The sequence below is a fragment of the Athene cunicularia genome (assembly GCF_003259725.1).
Source record: "Athene cunicularia isolate RWA chromosome 20 unlocalized genomic scaffold, athCun1 chr20_part1, whole genome shotgun sequence".
Taxonomy (NCBI): Eukaryota; Metazoa; Chordata; class Aves; order Strigiformes; family Strigidae; genus Athene; species Athene cunicularia.
This window is the reverse complement of record NW_020799125.1, coordinates 5,245,884-5,273,516: the sequence shown is the minus strand read 5'-3', so window position 1 is coordinate 5,273,516 and position 27,633 is coordinate 5,245,884. Positions and strand designations below refer to the sequence as shown.

The window sequence follows — 27,633 nt, the reverse complement described above, 5'->3', positions numbered from 1 at the left end:
CTCCTCCCGCCGCGCGGGGGCGCTGTGCGCAGGGGCACGTCCCCGGCACCGCCCAGATGGAGGCGCTCGGTGTGGCCACGCCCCCAGCCGGCGGTTGCCATGGAGCAGCAATGACGCGCGCAGGGCACGCCGGAAGTTCCTCCCTCGACCGGAAGTGTGACCCCTGCGGCGGAAGCGGGCGCGGAAGCAGCGCTGCCGGGAGCGAGATGGGGTGCGATGGCGGCACCATCCCCAAGCGACACGAGCTGGTCAAGGGGCCCCGCAAAATCGAGAAGGTTGGAGGGGGCTGTGTGAGGGCGGCAGGGAGCGCGGCAGGGGGCTGTCGGGCCGGCTTCGTGAGCCTGGGCCCGCACTGTGGGCCTCGGCCCGGCGGAGAGAGCCCCTACGGAGGCCTGGTCAGTCCTGCTCGTCCCGGAGTGCCTGTGAGCCGGGAATGGCGCTCCTGGTCCTGGCAGGGTGGAGGAGAGCGCCCTTTTGTGCGACACTGGGCCGGTCTGCTGGTACCGCTTCAGGGTGACTGCCTGGCGCTACAGTGGAGGTCCCTTTGTCTTCTGGAGGGCTTTTTGGCGTGAATGCATGGGGTTTGGGGGCCTCTTTCACCTTAGGGATATGAGGTCTGCTGGCAACACTTTGTAGATTGTTAAATAGTGTGACCAGATCATTGTCCATTTCTGCATTCTATCTGCTTACATTCTGAACATTACTTGGGCTTTTTAGGATATTTTATGATAATAGATATAGAGGGTCATCATATGTGTTCATAGGTGGATGAAGATTGGGAAAAATATCACAGAAAGTGTCAGAAAACTTAAGGAAATTACACTTGCTGATGTAAAATAAATATTTTTTTTCCCCACACCAAACTATCAGAGTAGCTGTGAACCTTGGCATTTCTTCTATGGCCTAACATGTCATAAAATTCATGTTTTTAAATTAGATGTTCAGGCAGCATCCAGACATCCACAAATTAGCTTTTCTTACTATCTTGTTCCTTACAGGGAGTGGAACTGATAGCTGATCCAAGCAGGGGCAAGACATAGAACTAGAGAGAAGGAGTTAGTGGAGAGCATATGAAGAACAAAAAGAATGAAAAGGGAAGGGCACAGGTGGAAGTGGCAAAAAATAAGAAAACTGAGGAAGATAGGTCCTAAGTTCCATGATATAGAAATCTGTTCAATAGATAGAAGTAGATCCTCAAACTGGTCATGAATTTTGCTAGAAAGTTTTACTAAATTGGATGTGATGCAGAAAGTAAGCTTGGTGAGATACCCAGGGATTTGATTAATGCTTCAAGTATTACTTGATTTTATGTTTAAATAATTTGTAAATTTTAAAAGCTATTTTAAAATCATGTGTATGTTTTTTTTCTTCAGGTTGACAAAAGTGCTGAGTTGGTGGCAAGATGGTACTACTGTGCTCTGAGTCAAGAGAAGTTATGTCGGCCAATTGTAGCCTGTGAGCTAGGCAGGTATGAATGTTTCCATATAGACCATTATATTAAAAGGTACTAATTTATAAATGAAAGAATGTTATGAGAATCAAACTTGACTACTAAAATTTTTATGTTACAGGTTGTATAACAAAGATGCCATCATTGAATTTTTGTTGGACAAATCATCTGATAAAACTCCTATGGAAGCTGCATCACATATCAAGAGCATTAAGGTAAACAGGTTGTGTCTAATGTTAGAGTGCCGTGAAAGTTAAAACATGTTACAAAACCTCAATTTACTTGTGTTCTCACTATATACTTAAAATATTAAAAACTACAGTGAAAAAAATCTGAGGGAATGTTATCGTGATTCAAAACCCATTAGTAAACAGCTTAAGGTTTGCATTTTTATTTTGCAGAATGTAACAGAACTAAACCTTGCAGATAATCCAGCTTGGAGTGGTGATAAAGAGAGTATAAAAGGGGACAAATATGATGACCTTCAGTCTGCACGCTTTATATGCCCTGTGGTGGGATTGGAAATGAATGGAAGACATAGGTCAGTAAATTTCTGGATTTTGTAAGTTGTTTGGGGGCTAAACCACAGGAGGTTGGTATGGGCAAGCAGAGGGAGATTGGATGAGACCTCCGTTTGTGTCACATCAAGCAATTCTACCTATCCCTGTGTTAGGATCAGAATAGAAATGGGTTGTCGGTCGATTCTAATCATGCAGTAGTATCTATTTTTATTGGGCCGAGGATGGACATTTCTTTGCATCCTGATTTGGGCAAATTAGCAATTTCTTTTTTCTCTGCATGTTAACCTTGATGAGTGAGAAGAGGCCAGGATCACTGCTTGATAGTTGCAAAGTATTTCTTCTTCCAGAGAGTAATTAGCCAGGAGACACTCAGGTGGAATTAAAGAGAGAACCTGGAAAGTAAAACCGTTTCTATCAGAGCCACCTTCATATTTTTTAATTCAGTTGAGTGTAATAGAGAGGAAGGGATTAAGCTCTCGGGAACATAGCTCTCAGGAAAGGGGGTCACATGAGCTGTGTGCATAATTGCTTCACACAGTTTTGCAGGAATCTTCCACATGGACAGGAGAGACATGAGAGAACAGACCTTGGCGAGGGTCACTTGTGAGAGCTTGAGTCAGGATAAAGTGAAACCAGTAAGCTAGGTGGAAGCATTCAAATAGGATAACTTTGTAGTAAAACAGATAGTCATGGTGATTCCAGAGAAGCCTGTGTAGACCTATAGCAAATGTACAACAACATCTCAAGAGTTTGTTTTACTAAGATCCCCTTGAAAGATTGTCATATACCTGTGCTGAATGAAATAACAAAGTGTTGTGGTTTAATGTACCCAATATTTTTCATTCAGTTCTTACACTGTACAAATTAGTAAGTGTCTACTTAAAGGTGCTGATACCTTGATTAGCTGCAAAAATTTATAAAGTTAGCTGTGTCCTGCTAGGCCATTGTAGTGTTGCTTCTGTGTTAAATAAAAACTGCACATATATCTTTGAGACACAGGGTTTCTTAAAAATAACTGTATGTCTTTTCTTTGAAGGTTTTGCTTCTTGAGAAACTGTGGCTGTGTGTTCTCTGAACGTGCTCTCAAGGAAATTAAATCAGAAGTTTGTCACAAGGTGAGTTTTTCTTCAGCTTTAGTAGCAGTGGAGTCACATGTGACCTTGACAGATCGAGATATAGGTACATGCTTGTGTGTACATATATACAGTTGCATTCATATCCACTGTTGTGAAGTAGGGTTTTTTATCTGAATATGCAGATTGAAATGGAACTTGTAAAAGTTCTGTTTTATGATGGCCTGAAATAATTCTACATGGCCTTTTTTAATAAAAATGTATTTCTAAGTAGGTATAAAATGAACATTTTTGTTCTCAGACAGTTTGATTTTGCAATAACTACTTTAGAAATTTAAGTTTTTCAACTATTTGGTTATCACTTCTGTTTCAGAAAGGGTGATTGGTTTTGGTTTGGGGTGTTGTTTGGTTTGGTTGGATTTTTTTTTTCCTGAATGCATGTGGTTTATGTTTTATCAGTGTCTGCTTTATGTTTAAACTGATTACATTTTTAGGTTATGTTTTGATCGCTGTATTTTTAAAGGACATTTTCTGTTGTATTTTTGGGCAACTCTTCATAGAATTTTCAGCAATTACATGAATTATTGTAGAAAACACTGACTGCATTTCATTTTACAGTGCTAGTTTAGTCTCATTATATCGGTTTCTTTATTGTTAGGGGCAATGATAAAAGTTGCAAATACTCTCTTTTTTTCCTATCACTGATTTTATTATCAGTGAGATTTGTGGTGATAGTTGCCACATTTAGACAGAGTTATGTTTCAGCAAATACTCTGGTATTTGATAAAACAACAGTATATTTGCACAAAACAAGACTTGTGAAGGAAAAAGTTTCTTGCTAAGTTGTTGCAGGTGGTGTGGAATATTGTTAGTTGGGTTTAGCCTCATATTGCTGCATTCAAAGCTAATTTTGTTCTATAGAATGCTGGTTTAGTCCTAATAGCTCCGCTTTCCTGTTGGCAGATACTAATTTATTTTTAATGAGGTTTTTTTGTTTGTGTCTAAAATTCTGTTGATAGATGGATGTAACTTGATAATTAAATGCAGGAATGAGTTGTTCTGTCTGTGGTTTGGCCAGTCTGATAATCTTATAAAAACTAAATCCCATGTTTTCTGGATTTTTCATAATCAGTATTTGTCATAGCCTCATATTTGCATGCAACTGTTTCCACATACATGTGAATTCTTCAGAATATTCAGAAGGATGCTTCTAGAAGTCATGAAGTGAATATAATATAATCTAGTCTGTCATCTTTTCATTGTTGGATTTTGGTGCACAAAGACCATGGCAACCAGCTGGGAGAACATGTTTTAGTCCACATTTCCTTTGATTCAGGTCAGAGAGTGATTTGGTAGATTTTTGGATATATACTGGTAATGTTCCTGTTTTGCATTCAGAATCAAGAAGGGGACCAGAACTATTCTAAATAAGATCACAGGGAACTGGTTACCACACTTTCTTGTAGCTAAATTTGTTTATATCCAAAGCATTAACTAACAGCATTCCCCCTAGCACATTCTATCTTTATGGAGCAATGGGGCATATAGTAAAATTAACTAGAACTAATGAAGAAGGAAGAAAATTAAGTGTTGTATATTGTACATATGCTCTGATTAGAAATTGTTTATTAATAAATAGAATCCTCCTCTTATATGTGTTATTTCAAAATGCAAAAAATATCTGAAGTACAGAATGTTTGAATGCTGTGGATTGCCATATTACACTATTTCTATTAAAATATATATTTATACTATTTCTACTGGTGCTAACTGCTGTATTTTAAGAATTACAGTACGGTTTTTGAACCAAAATCCAACCTATGGGATCCATATGAGCCACAGAATTTTTTTCATGACATTGCCAACTTCTGTCTGCAAGTATGTGCCCAGATGCCCAACCCTGTGTGCCCCCTCCATGTCTGTGCAGAGGAGTTGTTGTGTGACTTCAGAGGGTGACATGATGAGAGCAGTTCAAAAAGAATAATCCTGTATTTGCTTGTTTATGCTGTGTATCCAGTCTCTTTTTTTCAGCTAGCAGAATCTCATCTCAGGGGATGAGGTTTATAGCATGGATGTAGACTGGAGAAGTGTCAGTCTAGGAGCTGTGTGGCAGTTCTCTTCTGCAGTACTGTGAAATTCAAGAAAGCTCTTTCAAAACAAGCTATTCTTGTGCATTAATGTTGCCTGTGAGCCTACAGAGCATTCTTGATAGTCTGCTAAATTGTAAACAGCAACGGTTTCCCAAAGGACTTTGTCAAACAGATGCTGTAATGATGCAGTGAAAACATTCACCAGAGAATACAGATATTCAGGAGACCAAACAACACTTCTGCAGTCCTCACCTTCACACTCATATTCTTTAAACTAGATCATCTGAACTAGATAATGAGCGTGTATTTATGTGCTACAAGACGTATATCATAAAATGTTGTGCTTCATGAAACTGTAGGAAATTCTTTCCTGTGCTCAGAGCAGAGTTTTGCTTCCTTTCCAGGCCTTCTAGCTTGGCTTACGGGAATGCTTACCACTTTGTGGGAAGTCCCATGGACAGCTGTCTCACTGCTCAGTTTTCTTCTAATTTTTTATTGTGGCAGCTCATACAAGAAATAAAGCAATCTGTTTGCCCAGTGATACGCAGATCATGAAATGTATTTAGGGAAAAAATGAATGCATATGCAGATTTTGTTTAATTCAAGGAAACGAAAAATGCCAAGATGAAGAATTCAGCGTTCCTTGCTTTAGCTCAACAGTATTTGCTGTAGTAGTAGATTTGAAAGGCTTTATGGAGTCTAGGTACAGGGAGAGTGAAGCAGTCATTCTACAAGAGTTCTTTTTCAAAAAAATATATTTTGCCTCAATAAAAACTTTATATGAAGAGCTGATAATGTTAAATACATCTGCTTTTACTGGAATTGTTAAAAAGACTGTATTGATGCTAAGGAAGGGTGGAAGAATGTGAGAGGAAACTGTCTTGGATGGAGGACTTTTAGTAAGCAACTGTAAAGTGACTTACCTCCCTTGGAAGTAAACTGTTCTTTCTTGCTTCACATCTTAAGTAGAAGTACACTGAAGGAGTCAAGTTAAAAAAATAACATTAAAATGTGAAAACTTGCACGGTAAGCAAACACTAGCAGTGTTGAGAGAGAGGTTGTCTCTCATTGCCTGAATGGTAAGTGCTTTGAACTGTCTTGTCAAAATATAAAACTTCCTGGCCAGAAATTTGTTTTGAAAGAGCAGTGAGAATATTTTAGTGGTGGTTTATGTTGGGGAGCAAGCTTGTTGGATGAAGTTCTTGGGACAAATTTTGAATCTTCTAACTATTTAGACTGAAAAGAGTTGGAAAAGAGCTTTGTCTAAAGCAGAGCAACTTACAAATTAAGGTTATAATACCTTTGTACACAGAAGTTTATTTTGGTTGAGCCGTATTTTTGAGGTTTTTTTATAGTGAGAAAGAAAATTTAACCTATCAGTACTAAGTCACATACTAAAATGTTCAGGATGGGACTCAATCAGCAGGAAGAGAAACAACTTTGCTTCCAGATAATGGAGTTTGGTGATTTGTATTCTGTAGCAGAAGCCCTGAAGATCAGGAGGTTTCTGCTTCTTCCTGCTTCCTGGTTTGGAAGAATATGTGACATGAAAATTGTCAGTTTAAAATTTGCGCTTTTGAGTAGGATGTTCTCATTCTTTGTTGTGATCGATTCTCCAACAGACTACTAAAATTAAAAGAACAAGCAAGACTTTCTACTCACTGTTGTTGTACTTGGTGGGTTCTTGACGATTGTAGATTAGTGCTAAGGTGTGTTGGTCTGTAGGTTTTGGTGGGGCCCAAAGTGATTGGAACTTCTTACTGGCTTATCCAAACTTGGATTCTTGCATGGGCAATCTTTGGTGCCTTCTTGTTTGGAAGTCTGCTATTTGACAAAAATGATGGTTTTGGAAATGATGGAATAAAATAATACCTAGCAGTGTATAGTGTCTCTTTACCTCACTTTTAGGGGATTGAAAAAGGCACCACTGTCAGTATTTGATGTTGACTCTTCTGTCTAAGAAGTTACTATTGGTGTAACAGTATGCTAGATGTAGTTTGGAGTCAGCATAGTGGTTATTGAATCTGTGGTGGAAGTCCTTCTGGGAGTTCAGGCAGTCACTCTGGAAGTTAAGGACAAGATTACATTTTAAAATGTAATTTCTTGTATCACTTCAAAATTTATTTTGCAGTTGTTTTCAGAGTCAACAGACTAATACACACCCTAACTAGTAAAGTCTGACATATAAAACACTTAATCAAATGTTTAACTTGGATATAGAGCTATTGAACATGTGCCTCGGGCTTTTTGAAATAGAAATTATGCATACATCTTCCAGATACAGAGTTAATGTGTGTGCAGTATGTTATAGAGCAAAGTCTTTCCTTGAACAAGGTCACATTGACACTATAAGCTCTTAGATCAGCAGTCACCAAAAGTTCGTAAACACTGGTTGTTGAGACCTAAAAGTTGTGATCAATCTACTCATAATGCATACAGAACGTAATGAACACTTTTTGTGTATGTTTAAATGATCTCAGCTTTTTTACTTAATTTTTTACCATTATTAGAAGTAAAAAATCCTTTAATAATATTATGTGGTTATGGCCACTCAGAATAACAAGTGGAATACTGTTTCTTAATGATTGAGAATGGCTTGGTTTAATTACAATTTTCCTGGGAGTTTTACACATATGAACACTTTGTTTAAAATACTAAAACCTTTAAGGAAGGAGGATCACACTTCAGTGATACTCCTGGATTGACATGGGTAAAGCCATACCTAAATTATATTTTAAAAGGGATTTTTATGCAAATATTTTTTTTCCCAGTTTAAGTAGTTCAGTTTCTGCAAACAAGCCCATGCTATATAGTGCCTTGCTATTGGATTTATCATTTTAATTCAATTCAGAAGTGATACAGAACGATTGTTCTTTGTGATGGTGACAAAAGGTGAAAGCAGGATACTGGATTTGCTGGAGTGATGGTAAAAAGATACGTTCCGTTCACGTTTTAAAAGACAACATGAAGTGGGTAAGTGCTGGCAGTGCCCTGCAGCAGACTGGGTGTGGTTTGGAGAGAAATTAATTATGAATATTGCTATGATTAATAAATGCCAGAGGCCCATTAGTTTCAGTAATGGTTTTCAGAGGGACTCTCAACAAGCTCAGTATAAACATGTTGCATGGCTGCCTTTTTTTTTTTTTTCTTTGTTTTCTTCAATAAAAAAGCATCTCCCACAATATTTAGCCACAAGATAAATCCTGGATTATACAAGAAACTGAGTACAGGCCTTTGGATTGAGTTTGTAAGTTTCTGTAAATAAATAGGGGCCAGATGGTCTTTCTTTGGTTAAAGTTAATTTGAAAGAAATTAGGATTCCAAGAAACTCATGTGGGAAAATAAGCAGTACAGAAACCTGGGAATAAGTTTGTAGTAAGAAACTTTCGTGTTCTATTGTTGGGTTGTTATGTTGATTCATTTGATTTTTCTGGAAGAATGTTTAATCTGAAAGTCAGTTTTCTTGTAAAAACAATTATATTTTAGGTACATGTTGAAGCTTACATGGAAATTGCTCCTAGACATTTATTTATAATTTGTAGTTTATAAACAAGTAAGCTTGTAAATTTAAAGAGTCCTGAAGAGGAAGAAGCAGCTCTTGACTGGAAAAGGGCTGGATCCTTGTTCTTTTTTTATTACTGTTCCCTGGTTTTACCTGTGTTGTGTGTTGAAAGCCACTTCCTTATCAGCAAGTGCTGCATTTGGTCTGCAGAGGGTTTGAGAAATGAGATGCTTGTCCTGGTGCTGCTAGGTGTTAACTCTGATTGCAAGGTTCAGGGAAGTTTTGTTTTGCTCAATCAAGTATACTGGGATTGAAAGTTGGCTTCTCACTCAGTTTTCCTTTGTTCCTTGGCCCTAAACTCCTGCAGAGACTCAGAAACAGGGACTTAAAGGTGAACATACATTGCAGGATCCCTACCACTGTTACTGGCACACATACCCTTTTCATTAGGAGCAAAGCCTGAGTCGTGCAAGAGTGATGTTGCCATGCTACACAATGAAATTAGAGATGCAGCTGGCCATGGGGAGAAAAAAAAAAGGACAGTGAAATGGACTGTATCTGAAACTGGTTTTCACTTGCTTATCTACAAGCTCTGATATTTTAGTGTGAACATTATTATTCAAAATAATTCATGAAACATACAGTAGACATGACTTTAATTAGCTTGTGCTCTTCATATTTTATCTTTGTTCAGTCATTGCTTCCATTTTATTATTTTCCTACCAATCAGTCCTTTTTTTGGCTGCAGACCTGAGGAATAGGTATTTTTCCAGTTAAATGTCACTTAAAGGATGATGAACTTCCCCCATTTCTTCAGTAAGTTACAGATTTAAACGTCGTTTGCTTTGAGAATTAACCCATTAGCAGTTGTTGCTCTTTATCTTACTGTAATAAATAAATTTCACTGGCAGACTGGTAGTACAGTATTGTGCTTACCCTCATGCTGTAATGCACGAAGTGGAGTCTATAGCTAAAAATGATAATGGTTTCTATCAGTATTTTGAACACTTGTTTAGATGTTAGTTAAACATTCAGCTTCATGTTGAAGTAGTTCGCTTCCTGAAAACGCCAGTGATCTTCAATCGGGACTTCTGCCTGGAGCAGTACTTTAAGCCTGTAGCGTCTCTCTAGGCAGTCCATAACAAGGGGATATGTTGCAGGCTCAAATTTGTTGGCAAACAAATGAGGTGACTCAATAATCCACTGTAAATCCCCTAGTCCGTAGACACAAATGTCTCTGATGTAATGACCTGCAAAGACAAATTGAAGGTATCTGTAAGTAGCAGAAAGCTGAACAGACTCATTTTTTAAAAAAAAAATATTATCACTCTCATGCAGTACTTCACTGTGCTGGGTTTGTACAGTTACATATTTTAAGTATTTTCTGTGTGGTCAGCACTATTTTCCTTTTTCATTTTTGTTCAAATGGAAAAGATTTAACCTAGTGTTGATGAAAATACCTAACAAACATGCTAGTCAAGTTAAACGCCTTACTCTACACTGAAAACTGATCAGTCAAGTCAATGCATTGGTAATTGGAGGTTGAAAGAATGGTTATCAGTATATGGGTACTGTGACAATCTTGGCAGGAATGTATCAGAAGCTATTTAGATTGGATACAGAGGAGTAATTTAGCAGGGTGGCTTTCTGTTTTATTTGGTACTTCCAAAATAAAATATATATGACCACCGAGGCGCATTTAATAGGTAGTTTAAAGCTTAATATGTAATGTGCAATGGATGCTGGTCAGAAGTTTGAGTTCATGATCAAAATCCACATTACCTTTGCAGCCTTTGTGTATGGTTCCGTCTTGATCTTTCCATTTAATGGCTCGTATGTTTCCTTCCCAGTCTGCATTGGGTGTAGCCCCTGGAGCATCTTTAAAAACATATGGTTCTGGTAAGATTTTTTTCTAATTATTACAGGGAAAATTCTCACTGCTGAGGACTTTTTAAATGTAGCCACATTAAGTATTTATCTACAGATATTTATATCATGAGAACAGACAATTCTCAGTTTTACTGCTTTTTTTTTTATTCCTTGAGAGCATGAGCTTTCATGTGGCAAAAAAATTTTAAGCAACATTTTTCTAGCCTTGTAGCTAATGGTCTGCACCGTAAGTAGTACTTTTCTGGAATCAAGCTTTCGTTTCTCAGCCATCGGGAGATGTGACTTTTTGAAAGGGCAGCATCAAGGCTGGAGAAATTACCATAGTTATGCAACGCAACGCAAGTGATATTGTTAAGCTCTGAATTGGAGCTCACCAGCTCTCCATGTCAGAGACCTTACAATGCTATTGATCCAGGGGTTATTCACAGTAGAAATAACATACATCTTACCATTTAAACGGTTCAGTGTGACCCAGTAGTGTTCATCCGGACTGTACGTGTCTCTCGACCATTCAAGCAAATCTTTTGCACGTGCATCAGTCAATGTAAACTCTACAAATTCTTTAGTAAGTATGTAATAGGCACTACCAAAATATATTGTCAAATTATATGGAGGTTTAGCTTTTATATTCTTTGTTGGATACACATACGACATTCCAGAATGAACATATTCTCTGTAACTAACCTGTGTCCTGTGTTTCATATGAAGTGGTTGGACTACCCCAGGAGTCATATTTTTACCATTCCATTTACTTTTGATGTATTGTATAATGTCTTTATTTGTTTTAATGGGATAATCTTGACCACATAGATTAATAACGTAATTCCACTGAATTTTGGAATGAACTAGATCTCTCATGCAATTAATATCAGCTTGTAATCTTGAAAATCCTGCATAAACAACATTTTCTCTTTTTGAGGAAATAAAAATATTTTCAAAGCAATTAACGATGTTTTGTACAGCAGCTTTATAATCTTGTGGTGACTTTTCATCAACATGTATGCAGTAAATATTCTGAGGCATATAAATAGCTCTTAGCAACTTTACAAACATTTCTAGCTCCTTGTGAATTGTGATAATGTATGCCAATGAGAAATTTCCTTCTTCATCTGAGAGTGGTCTTGTGATAAAATGCAGAGTCTTCAAAACCATGGAGCAGTTGCACGAAGTCTGAACGCAGCTGAGTGTTTTAGGTTGATAGGTGCTCTGACAGAAGTTTCCAATTTTAAAGGCAGCAGTTTTCCCCACAAAAAGAGCTGAACAAAGTTCATCTGGGTAAAAACCACACTCTACTATATTTTCATCAAATTTTTGTTCATTTGGCTCTTCAGAAAGTGTATCCTTTAGGTAGATAAAAGTGTAGATGAACAGACAGACAGCAATGCACGCTAAAAATCCTGATTTTGTTGCATCAAGTGGGTTCATCTTTTATTTTCCAGATACTGTCGTCTTATCATAGTTTAATTAAGCGTTCAGATTATCTGAAAGGAAAAGGGAGATAAAGACATGGAGACAACCTTTTTGATTTTTTTTTTTTTTTAATAGATGACATGTTAGTGATGCATTTATAAATGTTGAGTACTCTCTTTCCAGTTACTAGGAGGAACTCTGTGCCCATGCTCATGCCACAGAGTACTCAGCCACTGGAAATGGTACTTGCAGAGCCATGAAGCAGGCTTTCTAGGGCAAATAAAATTATCCAGAGAACCCAGAATGACTTTGTACCCTGTATTACTTGAACAAGGGGGGGGGGTGTCTAGTCCATCGGATAGAAGTTGCTTATACTTTGAGGCAATGTATGTGTCAGTAGGTGAGTCCAGTGCTTGGTCAAGGTCTAGTTTTGGAACAGGGAAGATGTGTGAGCACTGTGTGCTGAGGGACAGCTGAGATTTCCTTAAGGCCTGGGAAACCTTAAGTTCTGACAGAGGACCAGAATTCAGTAAATTAAATAAGCAGGGAAATTATTAAACAAAACATAATCCACAGAATACACTGGGTTTTATCCTTATAAAGTCAGGAAGTGTTTCTGAGTGTTTTAGAGAGATTTTTTTTTTTTTCCTCTGACATCTTTATATTAGTGCTTTGGAAAACAGAACATGTGGACAAAGCTCATTTCTTATTTTTAGCATATGTGCATATCCTGAGATAAATACACTGCTGCCGGTATTAGCATTCAGAGATAACTGTGTAATTTAGATCAGTATTGGCACAGGAGTTTTTCCATTGTGATTTTTTTTTTTTCTTATATATACCTCATTGAAAAGTCAGCAGAATGAGTGCAACAGTCCTGAATCCCACAGCAATTATATTAAGTCTTTATCCTTGAAGCATCTGGTATATAACATCCTAGAAAAAATACTAGGGGTAGGAGAAAGGTCTATCAACTGCCATTAAGCTTAATAGTTAAATTAAGAAAGGGTTTATTTTAATTATTTTTCTCTTATTTTTGTTTCAATTAATTTGTTTTTAACAAAATTTATATTTCACCTTCAGATATTTCACACTTTGCATCTGTCAACATCATAGTATATTTGGTTTTACATAGGAACAGAGAAAAAGCATATTTTTGTAAAGGTAGCTTCTTTATAGGAACGCTATTGTGGTTAGAAGGCTCTAGGTTTTCATTAGAGAACTTTTTAAATGAAAACTCAGTATACATCTGTCTTAGACGCTTGAAAATAAAGAGGGCATTGTAGTTAAAGTAGAAATGAGGCATAGAATTTAAACAGCATTAAGAGTACAGAATTTGAACCAAGAGAATGGGTACTTTATATTACCACAATTTAAAAATCTTATTAGGCCTTTGGGAAGGAATGTATTTATCTTATTGTCCTTACTGGTATGCACTGGATTTCATGCAGGAAGAATGCCGCTTTTCCTCTTCGCATTCCAAAAAGTGGTGTTGTATGTTAGGTGGAGGGTTCATCCATTTTGCTTGTATGTTCTGTCAGCAGTGCTCTTCAGTCTGCATTGAATGCATAGGCCAAAGAAAAACATTAGGAAATCAGATCCCAGGAGAGTATTTTTTTCGTCACAGCTCCTAAGGGATACATTTACTGGGTAAACAAGCTTGATGTGAGTCTTTCATCCATTCGAACAAAAAAACTTCAGCAAATCAAATCCATGTCAAGCTTTCAATATTGTGCAGAAAGGAGGAGAAAAGGAATGCCGCTGAAAGGTGAAAGCCAGAGTTTTCGCAGTAAAAATGAAATACGCCAGTGCTGTAGCCTACTACCAGCTGACTACCAGGGCTGGGAATAGATTTGCATAAGGGCCATTACGTGCCCAATAGCAGAAGCTGGGGAGAGGGAGTATCTGTTAGGGAGGCAGTGATTTTTGCAGACCTGGAGTCAGAAAAACTGTTATTCTGGGCGAATAATTACAGGAGGAGCGTTAAGGTTGCTCTGAATCAGTAAATGTGATGAGATCTCAATGATAGGTCACAGGGAAGGTTCATTCTGGACATAAGAATTACACTGAAGACACTGGGCAGCTCTAGAAATGTTTGGGACTTTATACGTGCACACTTACTATGTTTTTTCCTTAAATATATCTTTGTGGACAGGTTGCAAAGGATAGTTCCCTAGGGAACCAAGCTATAACCTGTTTGTTTCATATTACCCTTCAAATAATAGCTTCCAGGGATGTTTCAGGTTAAGTGTTTACTATGGATTTTTCCTACTGAACTCTGTGGCATCTAGAAGCTATATTTTATATGGCAGCATAAAAGTATACAAACACCCCACTATCAGATAAGAATAAACAGTTTCCTTCTCCAGCATTAACAGGTTTTTTTCTGGGGACTGACTAAATGTTGAAGCCTTGTCTATGAGAAGAGAATTTGACGTCTTCCAGCTTCAGGGTATATTATAGAATGAAAGCACTGACCTCCTGTTCGTGTTCTACCAGATTTAGAGCTACAGTTGCAGGTGTTAGTCCCATCGTGTATGAAATTTGCCACTTAGAAGAATCCTCTAGCCCCTGTGCTACTATCTGCTGTCAAGGACTATGCTACTGTATTTTCTCCTGCCCTTGAAGAGCAAGATGTCATACTGCTGAGAAGATTCACTGTCCAGGCATACCCCAGTTTGTGACTATCTTAGATTTTTGGTTTTATTACACAAGAGTGCCATTACAGGTATTTATTGTTAGCAGAATGGCTCTCTGAAACCGAACCTTTTCTGTGGGTAGGTTTTCTAAATTTGGAGGATGCCATTGTCTTAATTTTCAGAAGTGCTGAGAGTAGTGTTTGACATTCTTCAAGGATCAGCCTGTCTGCAGGGATTTTCAAGCACCTTGTGGCTTCTTTTATGGATATTAACAGAAAATTGTTGTAAGCCAAAGCTCCTCCATCTCAGTTAAAAAGGTAAACTCTAGAGAAGACTGGAATTATGTTTATGCCTGAAAACAACCCTGTGAAATATCATCTCGGTTCAGCAAGAGCCCATTAGCTGTATACTTTGCTGTGTATTTCATAGTAACAAATCATTTCACAATTCACTGTTTCTTCCTGCGGTAGGATTTTGGACTGCATCGCTGCACCTCTAAATATTCTCTTTTGTCTGTACTCTTTGTATTTGCTAATAAAGTTTAGCTAAAATTTAGTTTGTATGACCTGGGAATATTCCATCTTCTAATAAAATGGTTACATTAACTCCTTATTTCCAAATCTTTTCATGTCTGTTTTTTTTGTCTGAAAGGTGTTTATGCAGGCATTAGTGTAGACAATTTGTAAACAAGTGAATGCTAATTCAGTCTTTTAAAAACTTAATGTTAAAATCAGCGCTTTTAACTGCTTTTTACTTTGCTTTTTGCTTAAGCCTGGGTAAGTATGATTCTGCTTCTGTGTTGTGACATGCATCAAGTAAAAGAAAAAATTTCTTTGTCAAACACAGTGCCTTAGAAATTTTAAAGCATTCTTACTTTAAAATATTTCATTGGCATTTACTGATACATATTCAACAGATCTGTGGAGGTTTAACAGTTCACCTTTGCTATTGTTTTCTGGTTTTCCTGTACACAGGTTTTTTCCTTGTGTATTTTGACTTCATAACAATCTAAAACAAATACTATGAAAGCTATTTAAACCCTTATGTTATAGGGCTGTAAAAAAATTAAGTTGTTTGCAACAGAACATAACAACTAGTATTATGATTTTTATAATACAACAGTAGTAGTGACCTCCAGCCTACCGTACATCTGTGACAAAGTAAAAAAGAAAAAAATTAACCTTATTGCAGATTTGATTATTTTTAAGTTAAATGGACTTTCCGAAGTGAAAATACTTGTTACTTTACAAAAATGAAAGTGTGTTACGTTTTAATAAAGTCAAAGCAAAAACCTCAAGTCCTACAATCTAATTTATTGAGTCTTACCTTGGACAAAATTAGCCAGGAGACGGCAGCATAATAAAAATAAATAGAGAGTCCCATTGTCCTTCAGCAGAATTCAGACAGCATTCTTCATTCTGTTGCTTGTGTGGAGATCTCGTGTAAGTGAAAGGGGTTAAATATTAACGTGAATGTTTTCATTTAGGACTTCATCTGGCTTCCCGCAATGCTTAGCATATTTATTCTGCAGTAGTGCTGTTTGGCTTCAGAAATGTCCTCTGCTTCACAATAATGAGAGAAAACTTGAGCTTCTCCAAATTCTGTTGCCACTCTTTCTGAGACAGCCTTTAAAGGACTGAAATCAGACTTTCAAATATGTAGAGTACATTGCTGATGATTATAAATAGTATTGCTTTACCTCAGAGGCTTTAACCTCTGCACTGCTAAGGCAGCATGCTGGATGATGAGAACTGGAAAGGAAACGAACCCTCTCCTCCTCCTCCAGTTCTTAACTGTTTGCCTGCTGAAACTTTCCAGTGTGCAGCAAGAATAGCAAAGAATTGCCTCTGGTCATTTTTAATAGCAGGCAGCTTAAAAGATAAATTAAATACCTCCCGAAACTGGATGTTTACTGTGCTACTACTTTTATAAAGGTTCTTGGGGTTTTTAATAAGTGAAAAGTTAGCAGCGTAAATTTACTGGAATTAGGAAGCTTTGGGGTTCTAGAAACGAGTAAGAAGGCTTGTATATTTTTGACATGTTCAGATAAAAATAGCATCTTGGTTAGAAATACATAGAAAGAAAACCTCAGAGTAAACTAAGGCACAGCTGCAGGTATGGCTGATAAAAAATTATCACTGACTTCAAGGGAAACTCTTTAAATAGAGGCTTCTAATTGGACAGTGGGTTTTTTAGTAGGTGCTACAACTACTGAAAGTTCAGCCTGTGAATTAGTATGTAGGAGACTTTCCACTCTTTACTGTTTGACCCATTGTATGTCTGAGTGGGGTGGCAATGTCAAAAATTGTGTTCATCAGATCTTACACTACTGAGCTTCTAATGAATAAATCTCTGGAAGGGTTATCTCAAACCATGGTTTTAGTTAACTGTTACAAGAGACAATACATGAGCTTGCGTGGCTGGTAAATGAAGAGTGATATGGTCCTTGGTTCAATAGGATGTCTGTTCAATCCTTTTTCTGAGTACTACCCTGTTTAAAGAGGGACAGTCGGGTTGTGGTCATACAGGTTTCATAATCTGGTGGGAATTGTTTTGGGAAAGTATTCATACCTGTGCATTTCCTGGTAATGGTCATATTTGGGTGAACTGCAGGAATTAGCTTACTATTTATAATTTGTGAAAGAGCTATCAGGTTTCCTGTAAGACATTAAACTGTAACATTGATGTAAGCATTTAGATATGAAAACATATTTGCCTGTTGTTTATTTGTATTATATCATGACTGGAGGAGTCATGGATGGAACTACCTCTTAGATGCTGCACACACACACACAAAAAAAAAAAGTCCCCGTCAAAAGCAGTTTACAGCAAAAAGTAAGGTACAACCATTGTCTTATATAGCTGAAACTTATGAAGAAACTGTAAATGTGAGAATTCAGGCAATCGCCTTAAACCACGATTTCATTATTACTAAATAAATCCTCTTGTATTTTATTCTCAAAAATAAGATACTATCCTATCATATTAACTTGAAATTCAGAAGGATTTCATTTTTTAAAAAAGTAATTTCTCTGTTTCTTTAACTAGTTTAAGTTTAAAAGATTATGCCTAAACTAACGTCTTTTATAACACATAATACCTTTATTGTTCTTATCATTTTAAGTCGTTGGGTTGGGTTGGGGTTTTTTGTTTTATTGTAAAGGTGATTGTGTGTGTGTGTATGTGTATGTACATACCCATGGGGTATGTAGGGTATGTAAATTTGCAAGTATCAGACTTTGAAGACTTTTTTAATCGTACCTGCACACCCTTTAAATAATTGCTTTCATACAAGCGTGTTAAGCCATTTAGATAGAAACAGTTTTGAACACGCTTTTATAATTGGACCCTGAAAGAGCTTTTAGACAAAAATTATGCTGCTTGGTCGGCATCTATTTCAGTTAACGTCCAACTCTTCTTCAATTACAGATTGAATCTTGCATTCGGATCTGCAAGCTGCTGTTGTAATGCTTTTGTCCATTTCAGAATAATTTTCAAGTTCAGTCTCATTTAGGAATGTCTTCTATTCGAGGTGCTGCAAAAACATCAAGGAACTGCAGCAAATACCTTCGTATGTATTTAAAGTCCCAATACAAATAAGTTACAGCAAGGGAGACCGTGTGATACCATAAAACAAACATCTGCCCCAGAAGACCTTCATCTGAAGGAACGGTCTTTCTGAATTTGCAAGACTGAAATTGTGTTCTGCTTTTTATCTCGACAAAATGTCGAGATAAAAATCTTTCCTTTTTATGCATGAAGCAATAGTGAGCTGCTTTTTAAAAAAAAATGAGAATTAAACGTTTGCATCCAACAGTAGTGACAATTTAAAAATATTTGAACATGTATGATGCAACAACAAATCGTACCCACTGTGGAGTTGGTTCTATGCCTATAACTTGCTGCACTTCAGTGTGTTTGGAAGGGTATGGTCTCTGTAATACAACCTGGCTGTTGTCATGGCAAAAAAATTAACCAGTTTCAGTGAGTGGAAAGATGACACTGTCTTTTATTTCCTTGTTTCTTGTTAATACTTTTAATTTTAGAACAGTTCCACCTGTGTTTTCCAGATGGGAACCTGGATTTGCTTGCTTTTTCAAAAGGCAGCATTTATTGGAGTCCTTTGATATAAACTTTTACTTTGAGAAAATGTCCGCTTATTTTTGTATGCTTAACAGAATATGTTTTAAAAAAATCATTGCAGAAATTACTTTTTAAATCACTTGCCTCGGAGAGTGCCAGTCTTCCATGCTGTATTCAGAAAACACCCCACTAGACATGAATGTGTAGGGCTTCTTTAGAATCAAGACAGCTGCCAGTCGCTCCTCCCTCGGGATGAAGACTGATCGTCTGTCTTGGTTTTCTAGACTTCTCACTCACAAGTGTCTGAGATCACACCAAGCTGGTATTTCTAACACTAGCTCATTGAGCAGCAATGGGAAAATCTGGGCTACTCACCCATTTCTTGTGTGTGATTTATTATTCTGCCGGATTTACATAATATGCATCTCTGTAGCCCTTGCTTCTCTTTCATAATCAATCTGACTGCTTGTGTTCAGGTTCATTTTTTAAACTCTGTTCATCACTTGAACAGACTCTAGTCATACTGTCCCATGTGTCCTTTCATTTGTTTAATTCCTACTGCAAATACCTGAGTAACCTTTCTAAACGGTTGTTTAGAAAACAGAAGAGTAATGACAGAGGCAGGATTATAAACTAATCCTGCAGATTGACAGAAATCTTCTGCATTTAACAAAATAACAAAAAAAAAATGGAAATGGAGATCTGAGAAGGGAAACATCCATAATCAGTGTGCTGACTTCACCAAATGACTGACAAAGTGCACAGTGAAACATCTTTATCTTGAACCAGAAAACAAATACGGAATTACATGACGCACGTTACATGCATTATCCAGATTAATTTAGAAATGTACTTTGAAACTTTAATAGCAGGACAATGAGATGACAAGGCTGGGTTAATGAATAATGCTGCTTTTATGATTCCTTTTTATCCCCATAGTAATGTAAAAAAATTTAAAAACAATTTAAAAAAAAATCCCATACCAAATTTTTCTATCTCTGATGGAGGGAAAAATTCCCTGGTGCTGTCTGTACTGCATGTAGAGGAATAACACCTTTGGTGGTGTTCCTAGTCAGTGTAAAGGAACTGCTTCTAAGTAAGTTGGAAGACAGATTCTAGAGCAGAACAGCATAATGCTTAGATCTTAATCAAATGCATTCATGACTAAAAACAATCAGAAAGTACTTTAATGTTTTGGCTTAGCTGTGGTGTTCAGAAACATCAGTAGATTCTAGTTAGGACCACTTTGTTTAGTCATTGTACATTTTATGCTAGTAAAACAAGGAACACATGAACAGAAAATACACAATGGGACCTTTTCTTTAAAAAAAAAGAAATTAGTTAAGAGTGTTGTTTATAAGGGACTGGTAGTGAAATAAATACACAATTTCCAGATCCCTATTGCATGGAATATTTTAATATTCCTGAATTTTATTTTAATATTTCTGAAATTCTTTTACAATCTGCTGTGCAGACTGGTATGTGAGCTGCTTTTAAATGTGTTTATCAGAAGTCCATGATTCACTAGTAAGATGAGTATTTATGCTCCTTTTTGTGAAGAGGGATGCTGTCAGTGAGAAGATGTATTATACTGTATTAAAAGAAAAAGAATTATTGGGAAAGATGTAGAAGCAAGGGGAAGGATTGGAGAGCTTAAACACAGTATTAATTCTAACAAAGGTTCACCAGCATAAAGATCTTGAAAATAACACTAGTTTTGTCCTCTTTTTTTTTTTTTCTTGAAGTGTGGTGTTCCCTTTCAAGAGGAAGATGTGATTATCCTTAATGGTAATAAAGAAGATGTGGAAGTATTGAAGAAGAGGATGGAGGATAGAAGACTTAAAAGTAAATTGGAAAAGGTAATATTTTTATGCATTGTTTAAAACAAAATTGAAAGAATTCTTGTCTGTAATGCAATCTGCTCTTAGATTGCATACCTTTGTCTGCTAATCTTTATGCAGATGGAAGGATTTGTTCTGTAAGCTCTGTTACACTTCGGTGTTACTTCAAAAGTAATGAGCTTGTGTGCATATTTTGCTAATAGCATATTGAAGTTGTATGTACTGAAACTTTCTCTTGACTAGCAGGCAGTGCCTAGTGCCCTGAAAATCACACAATTCAATGCTACGGGTGAAATGGACAGTGTGCCAGCTATACTTTAGGTTTTTCTTGAAACGAAGAGCTTGTATATTATTTAATTCTAGTAATGAACAAAATCTTCCCTGTATTTTATATGATAATTCCTGATGGCAGGTTATTAGTTTTTTGACCTCCAAGCATTGTCTACTGGCCACTGTCAGAAACACAGTATTGGGATATGTAGATTCCTGGTCTGATTCCTTAAGAACGCTGTTTGGAAATTTTGTCTTGTTTTGTGATTCTTACAGACCCGACTGATTATTGGTAACCATACTGTTGAGGTGTTTGCCTTTTTCTTTTTTCTTTTTTTTTTTTTAATCTGACCAGGCAAAATGCTATGGAAATAAATGAAATTGCAGCTCTACTATATACTTACATACTCTACTGTATGCTACTACTCTGTGAAGTAGTAGTAGTTCTGTGCATGGGACTTCTTTTCAGCATTGCTATTTTTTTTCTGAACTGACATTGCTATTTTGGAGGATGACAAAGCAATCAAAAACTTCAGTGCTGACTCAGTGCAGAGTGCACACAGATTTAGGTGAATCTCAAGAGCATGAATCATTGACTGACACTTTCAGCAACTGAGACTTTAGATGAAGGTTGATCGTCTCACCCCTATTACTGCACAAGATTTTTGTCTGCCTGTAGGGTTAGATGGCATACAAATGTTTTCCTAGATTGTTTTGAAACAAATACGTGTTTACTTACCAGTGAGCATATGATTCCTTCTCATCATAGTGTCTTTATTCATCTGTGCCAATACAGCATCACTGGGCCTGTGCAATACAACGAGACCGTTAGAAATCCTGCTATTCTGTTTCCTCTCTGTTCAAAGCCTCTGTGCTTAGTGCCCTATAGCTTCTGGCTATAAATCTCATGCTGTTTTTTCAGATTTTTTTTTTTTTTTCAGGGTGTTCAGTACTTGGTAATTAAATGTTTGAAAGAATTTTAAAGATCATTTTAGGATAGAATATTGCAAATCTCAGTGGATGAATCATCAGCCCCAAAAGCGGTGGCTGATTGCACTCGATTTCCATTAGGAAGGTGGCCTTAACAAAGCATCTATAGCTTTGTTCAAATAATCTGAAATAGTCTTAAAACTGGTGCTGTCCCCAACTTCTGTGCAACAAAGAACTAGTACCCGAGTGTGCTGAGCAATTCTGTCTCTTACGGTGTCAGCACAGTCGCTTGTAGTCTTTGGGGTCTATATGCCTTGGGTCAATATGAAAATATTTTTTGTTTGTTTAGTTCTGACTGGTAATACAGGCAGGTACAGCATTTGCAGATCTCAGCAGGCATCTTGCATTTATCCTCAAGTTCTGATCTGGTTTTGCAATACCACCTTGCATTTCTGCACCAGCTGATCTTTTTGCAGTTAGAACTAGTCTTTGCTATCACTGACACCAGTTGCTCTAATCTGAGGCCTGTGAGCTCCAGTCCCAGTATCAGAAGACAGTTTCTAGTTTGGGGTCTGATGGAACTGCTGTTCAGACCTCTGCATCAGCTCCTCCCTTCAGCTAGGGGAGCAGTCTGAGTGGACCTACTGTATTTGGAGCAGGAAGCACAAACTCCCTTTCTTTATACCCATAAGACAAAACATAAGATGCAGCAAGCACTAGTATAAAAAATTATTCAAGCTCAACTATGTCATATGTGCCCATAATGAAATATGTATAATGTATTTATTATGTATTTTATACATACATATATTTACAAACATCTCATAATTCAGATGCCAGATACTGAGAGGTAACTTTGCTTTGTAAATCCACCCATAAAAAAGGTGGAAGCACCCTGAAAAGAGGTTTTTCATATACACTGAAGAACATCAGGAGAGCCAGATTTTGCCTTTAGAATAGTAACCCTCTGCCACCACCTTCTGGCTAAGCTTTGCAGCAACATGTGGTATGGGATTTCTTTCCTAAGCATTAATCATGTGCTTGAGAGCACGGGTTCTCCTAATTTTTACAACACGTTTAAATATATTTATTTTCTTTGATATTGTGTAGCTTTTTCGAAATACCTACACCATCCTGAAAGTATACACAGTCATCTTTTGTGATAATAACGCCAGTGACTGTTCTAATACATCTTTCTTTTTTCAGCTTGGCGTTTATATCATCAAAGCCACTAATGGGATTCTTGTTGCTATTGTTTGGTTTTTTTGTGTTTTTTAATCTGGACAAACATAAATTGACTTGGAAAATCTGGTCCACAGATGCTTTTAAAATATTTAGATTAACTATTTGCGTCTTTTGTTCCCAAGCAATCCTCCCACAAAGAGCCCAGTAATTGAAAGTTACCCAGGAGGGATATTTTTTACTAACTGAATAAAATTAAGTAGATATAAGAGGCAGGATTATTCTGGGGTTTTTTTTAATTGAAAAATGTCTTTATTGATTAGTTAACTGTGTCCTGTTTAACGTCGTGCAATTTACTGACCTGCCATGTGGGTTTAGAGTATCATGATAACACACACACACCCTCTGCAAAATATACAAACCAAAATACCGTGTCCAGACAGTTTGGTTTTGGCCCACACGATTTTTTTTTAAGGTAACTTTAGGATTCCCAAGGTAATTATTTTTTCATATAGAAATAATATGAAAAGTGTGGATCAATATTGTGGAAGGAAGAGTTCCACTGTGTAAAACGTTAAAATTACTAAATGAAATTGTGTGTCTCTCAAATACGTGTTGGGAATTGTATATCCTTTCAGTACATTACCAGATTTCTGTTTGTGTTGTTTCAGAAATCAAAGAAATGTAAGCCAGCAGAATCAGCTTCTCAGCAAGATACCACTGAAGGTAATGTCACAGCTACAAACTATGTGTAGCCTTCTGACTCAAGAAGTAGATTCATGATTTAATATTTTTTAATTTCCTAGATTCTCCAGGTCCATCAAATGCTAAGAATGGAAAGGATTGTATCGATTCCAGTTCGGGGGAAAAGAGGCAGATTATATTCACCAAAAGTTCAGGTTGGTGTTGATTCTTAGACTAAAATGCGAAAAATGGGGACACATAGTTCTGCTTTGAAAAATATTGTAGGAGAGATAATTCTCCAGCTTTTTGTACCATAGGTTTCAGAAGCTACCCTCTCGCTTGCATTTTTTTATCTTTCTCAGTAATAAAAGGTCAGTTTCTGCCTTCAAGGGAGCCATAATGTTTTCAAAGAACCCGCTCTTTCAAAAGTCTCTCCTAAAAGGCCGCCTTTTCAAGCTGGAGTAGGAAGCTGCATTATGAACATGCACAAATCTCATTGTTCAACAGAAACTGTAGTCAATTTAACTTTTTCTTAAAACAGAGCTTTGCTTTACAGTCTGCAAAACTGACTACTGAAAGTGTGTGAGGGCTTCTGTTTGCCTGTTTTTCCTTAACCCAGTCACTTTCTCAAAATACGTAAAACAGGGTCTCTGCTCACACTTGTGACTGGCAAGTGCTGTAGTCATGCAGATAACTAATAAAAATAATAAACACTTTTCACCGCATTGCATTTTGTTCATTGTGAAACAAGCCAGATTTGCTTCTTTATGTCATTCCAGTATTTCTTTAAGTTAGTGGGAACCAACTTGAATGAGATTAGAAAGTCTTACTCACCCAGTGATATAGTTGAGGGATTAGTATGTTTTATTGGCTAAGAGGCAGTGTGAGGAGAATTGGTGGTTGTTTTCCTGAAGTACAAGTGATCAAGAAATCTGTTATGGCATTTTATTTCAGTGAAGTGTATTAAAATTTCCCAAACTGATGACTTGACTTTTAGTCCTCCATTTTAGCTGCTAATTTGCTGTGTGTCACTGGGGCCAGTGCAGAATAACATCAGGATGTACTGGTGTAGCTACAGAAGTCGTGCAGCTATGTGCCCTTTCTTTAGGTGATATATATTATGTTACTTAATGTCTCCAATTCATACTGATATTTTTATACCAAACTGTAAGAATGGGTACATTTTTAAAGTCAGTCTGAGGTTTCTGTACAAAGTATTCAATCATGTACATTACAGCCACAGAAAAAATCAGTATGTCTGAAGAATCTGAGAACAGTTAATGACAAACTGCAGATAAACTGTGTGAGAAGTTGGGAGAATTTCCATCAGAAATTACTTACCTGCCCCCTACTGTCTGTTTTTATAAAGGATAGACTTTTAAAAATATTTAATTCCAGATGATTTTACTTGCTCTTGGATGTTCAGGAACTTAGTAATTCTAATAATGTTTGATGTATTTTTCTTTTCCAAGAGCATAAAAAAAACCCCAACAAACGCCTTTTGAAATATCAGGCCATTGGTTTATGTTTCTGACAGCGGTTATATTGACCAACAAGAGATTAAGAACAGAGAAGGAAAATAAAGGAATATCCATGGACTGAGGACTGCCAGTAGCATAGGAATTAATTTGTGAACATGGCACCCTAAGGTTTCTGGACTTGCGGCATACATACTCATTCTTTCAAATCCAGTGTTTGGTAATTCTTTCCAGACAACTATTGGTGCCATTAAAAGCAGCATTCTCCAAATATAAAAAGGGTATAATCTGTGATGATTTAGGATTGTACATATAATTCCTATGACTACATGGAGAAATCAGTTAAGTGCGTTTTCAGACAGGCTCCCCACTAGCTATTTACATGCCGTTGTGCCGGAGTTAAACTAAATATGTAGAGTTTCTGCAGACTTCTGTGTATTAATTTCTTTGCAGAAGAGACTTGGCATGTGTTTTTTAAAATACTGTCCTTCAACTCTGGAGAAGATTAAATAGTTGTTAAGAAAGAGGTGGGGTTTTGTAGCAGTAGCTATAATACACTGAGAGAGATGCTATCAGAAACAGAGGGATGGGCACTTTCCTATCCCAGATATAAAATGATGCAGACCATTGTTATTGGTCATAAATGACTCTGCAAAGAATAAAGGGAGGAGATAGATTCTCTGAGGACAGTATGTCACAAGTTTAGCTTTTGTCATTTGGTAGCTGATTTCTAAACAGTACTTCAGGGTGGTGGAATACTTTCATGTCTTAAGACTAGAGTTCAGAGACATTCTTCACTTAGAGGAATAAATGCTGTCAATTCTGAATTACAGTGCAAGGGATTTACACAAGTAGGAAAGAGTGCCCCTCTCTCCAAGATTTCTAAATGTATTTTGAGCATAAATTATAAAAGCTAGGAACATGTTTGCTGTTGAGTACAATTATGGGATATATTTGCAATAGCCCTGAAAAAATGTATGTTCTTCATCTCAGTACACATTATTTTTACATACTCTTATCCATCTTTGTTTAAATACTTTTATCAGTTGTAAGCTGTTATGCATGCTTCATTCTTTTCCCGTTTCTCTGTCAGATAATGGAAATTCATCTGTACCAGGAAAAGTCAAAAAGGCTGCTTCTACTACTACGAAGAGATCCATTGCAGACAGCGAGGAGAAATCTGAGGCATACAAATCTATTTTTACATCACACAGCTCAGCAAAACGTTCAAAGGAAGAGTGTTCCAATTGGATTACTCACACGGCATACTATTTCTGAAACGATGAGCCTGATTGTAACATTCATTACTGCTTTCCTTCCCTGAGGCTTTTTCTGTACAACTCTTGATATAGAACTTTTGTTGTAATCTGATGTTATCTGAAATTACTCAGTTTGTAAGTTGCTTATAAACTTATGAATAACTAATGAACTTGTGTTAGTTGCAGCTTCTGCTAAATAGGAAATAGATCACCAGAATCCACGTTGTATCAGCAGACCTCATTCTGAAATGATTGGTTATTTGCACAAAAAATTGTCTTCTCCCAGCGGGATGCTGTCAGTCACACTAGCTAGTGTCCTCAATAGTGGGAGTGAGGGTAGAAGGGTCTGCCTGCTCTCCCCTTGTATTGATACTTGCCACAACTGTAATGATAGGGTTTTATGTATTAGTACAGAAATTCAAACTTTTGGAAACTTTTTGACAGTAAAAAGAGCAATAATGCTTTTGTTTTGTACTAGCTAACTGGGCCCTCAGTAGAACTATGTTTCTTTAAAGGTTCTGTAGGTATTTTCAAGTAATTTACCTCGATGGAATATTTGAAAGCATAATCACAAAAATGTTTGTACAACATTCTTGTACATATTGTTGTAGCCTGGTTTTAATAACAGAGTATTCACTTGTAAATCATTATCTATAAAGATGACCCTATAATGTAAGGCTGTTTTTAACCAAAAGGGTTTTGGGGGTTTTCTTTGTGGGCGTGTGTGTTAAAGTTGGAGGTATCAGGTCTGAGCTTGCTTTCTTCTGCTGGAGGATCAGAATAGAGTGGGACAAAAGTATGACTTTTCTGCTGAAACAGAAGGTTCTGTGTACGTCTCTGAGGAGCAATTTGCCATTTTGAATTCAGCAGCTTACATGAAAATACGAGCATTTGCACAGGGTGAGAGCAAAATGAGTGGTGACAGAATAGAAGCAGGCAGATCTTAACTGGCTTTTTAGGGAGAAATGATTGGGCACCAGTGTCCCGCGAGTCAAACCTATTGGCGGCTGGTGGAGGGAACCCTGCAAGGCTGGAGCTGGCTTCTGGGAATGTTTCTCTTTCACTTTGCAGGCAGTTGTGAACTGCCAGCACATCTGTAGTACACAGTTTTATTTTCTGACATAAAATTCTTAGCGGCAAGTAACTATTTGACTCTTAATTGCTTGTTACAGAAAGATGCTAAGCATAGTATGTTACTGAGTTTTGGGTTTATATTTATGCTTTTCATTCCAGTGATGATGATTTTAATAAAACTTCCTTTTGCCATATGACCATAACACTTCATGTTCGGTTGACAAGTGCTTATTTTGTCAGTGATGGAGTAGAATAAC

The 27,633-nt window shown here is 37.1% G+C and overlaps 2 protein-coding genes across 3 annotated transcripts; one reads left to right on the top strand and one right to left on the bottom strand.

Moving 5' to 3' along the window:
- Window positions 1-149: 149 nt before the first annotated feature.
- Window positions 150-27,208, top strand: RTF2 (replication termination factor 2). The gene is made up of 9 exons (XM_026861978.1): window positions 150-275; window positions 1,374-1,468; window positions 1,572-1,665; window positions 1,852-1,991; window positions 3,008-3,086; window positions 20,404-20,517; window positions 23,553-23,607; window positions 23,688-23,780; window positions 26,137-27,208. Exons 1-9 carry the CDS (start codon window positions 207-209, stop codon window positions 26,319-26,321), a joined length of 924 nt encoding a protein of 307 aa, XP_026717779.1. The 5' UTR covers window positions 150-206; the 3' UTR covers window positions 26,322-27,208.
- GCNT7 (glucosaminyl (N-acetyl) transferase family member 7) lies at window positions 7,745-16,912 on the bottom strand. 2 transcript variants are annotated; one of them, XM_026861976.1, is made up of 5 exons: window positions 15,902-16,908; window positions 13,364-13,491; window positions 10,976-12,007; window positions 10,419-10,514; window positions 7,745-9,886 (listed from the first exon to the last, which is right to left on the bottom strand). In XM_026861976.1, the coding sequence occupies exons 3-5, from the start codon at window positions 11,949-11,951 to the stop codon at window positions 9,660-9,662; spliced, it is 1,299 nt and encodes a 432-aa protein (XP_026717777.1). In that variant the 5' UTR covers window positions 11,952-12,007; window positions 13,364-13,491; window positions 15,902-16,908; the 3' UTR covers window positions 7,745-9,659. The 2 variants fall into 2 exon arrangements, with proteins under 2 accessions (XP_026717777.1, XP_026717778.1); XM_026861977.1 differs by lacking the exon at window positions 13,364-13,491 and having other exon boundaries at window positions 15,902-16,912.
- Window positions 27,209-27,633: the final 425 nt, after the last annotated feature.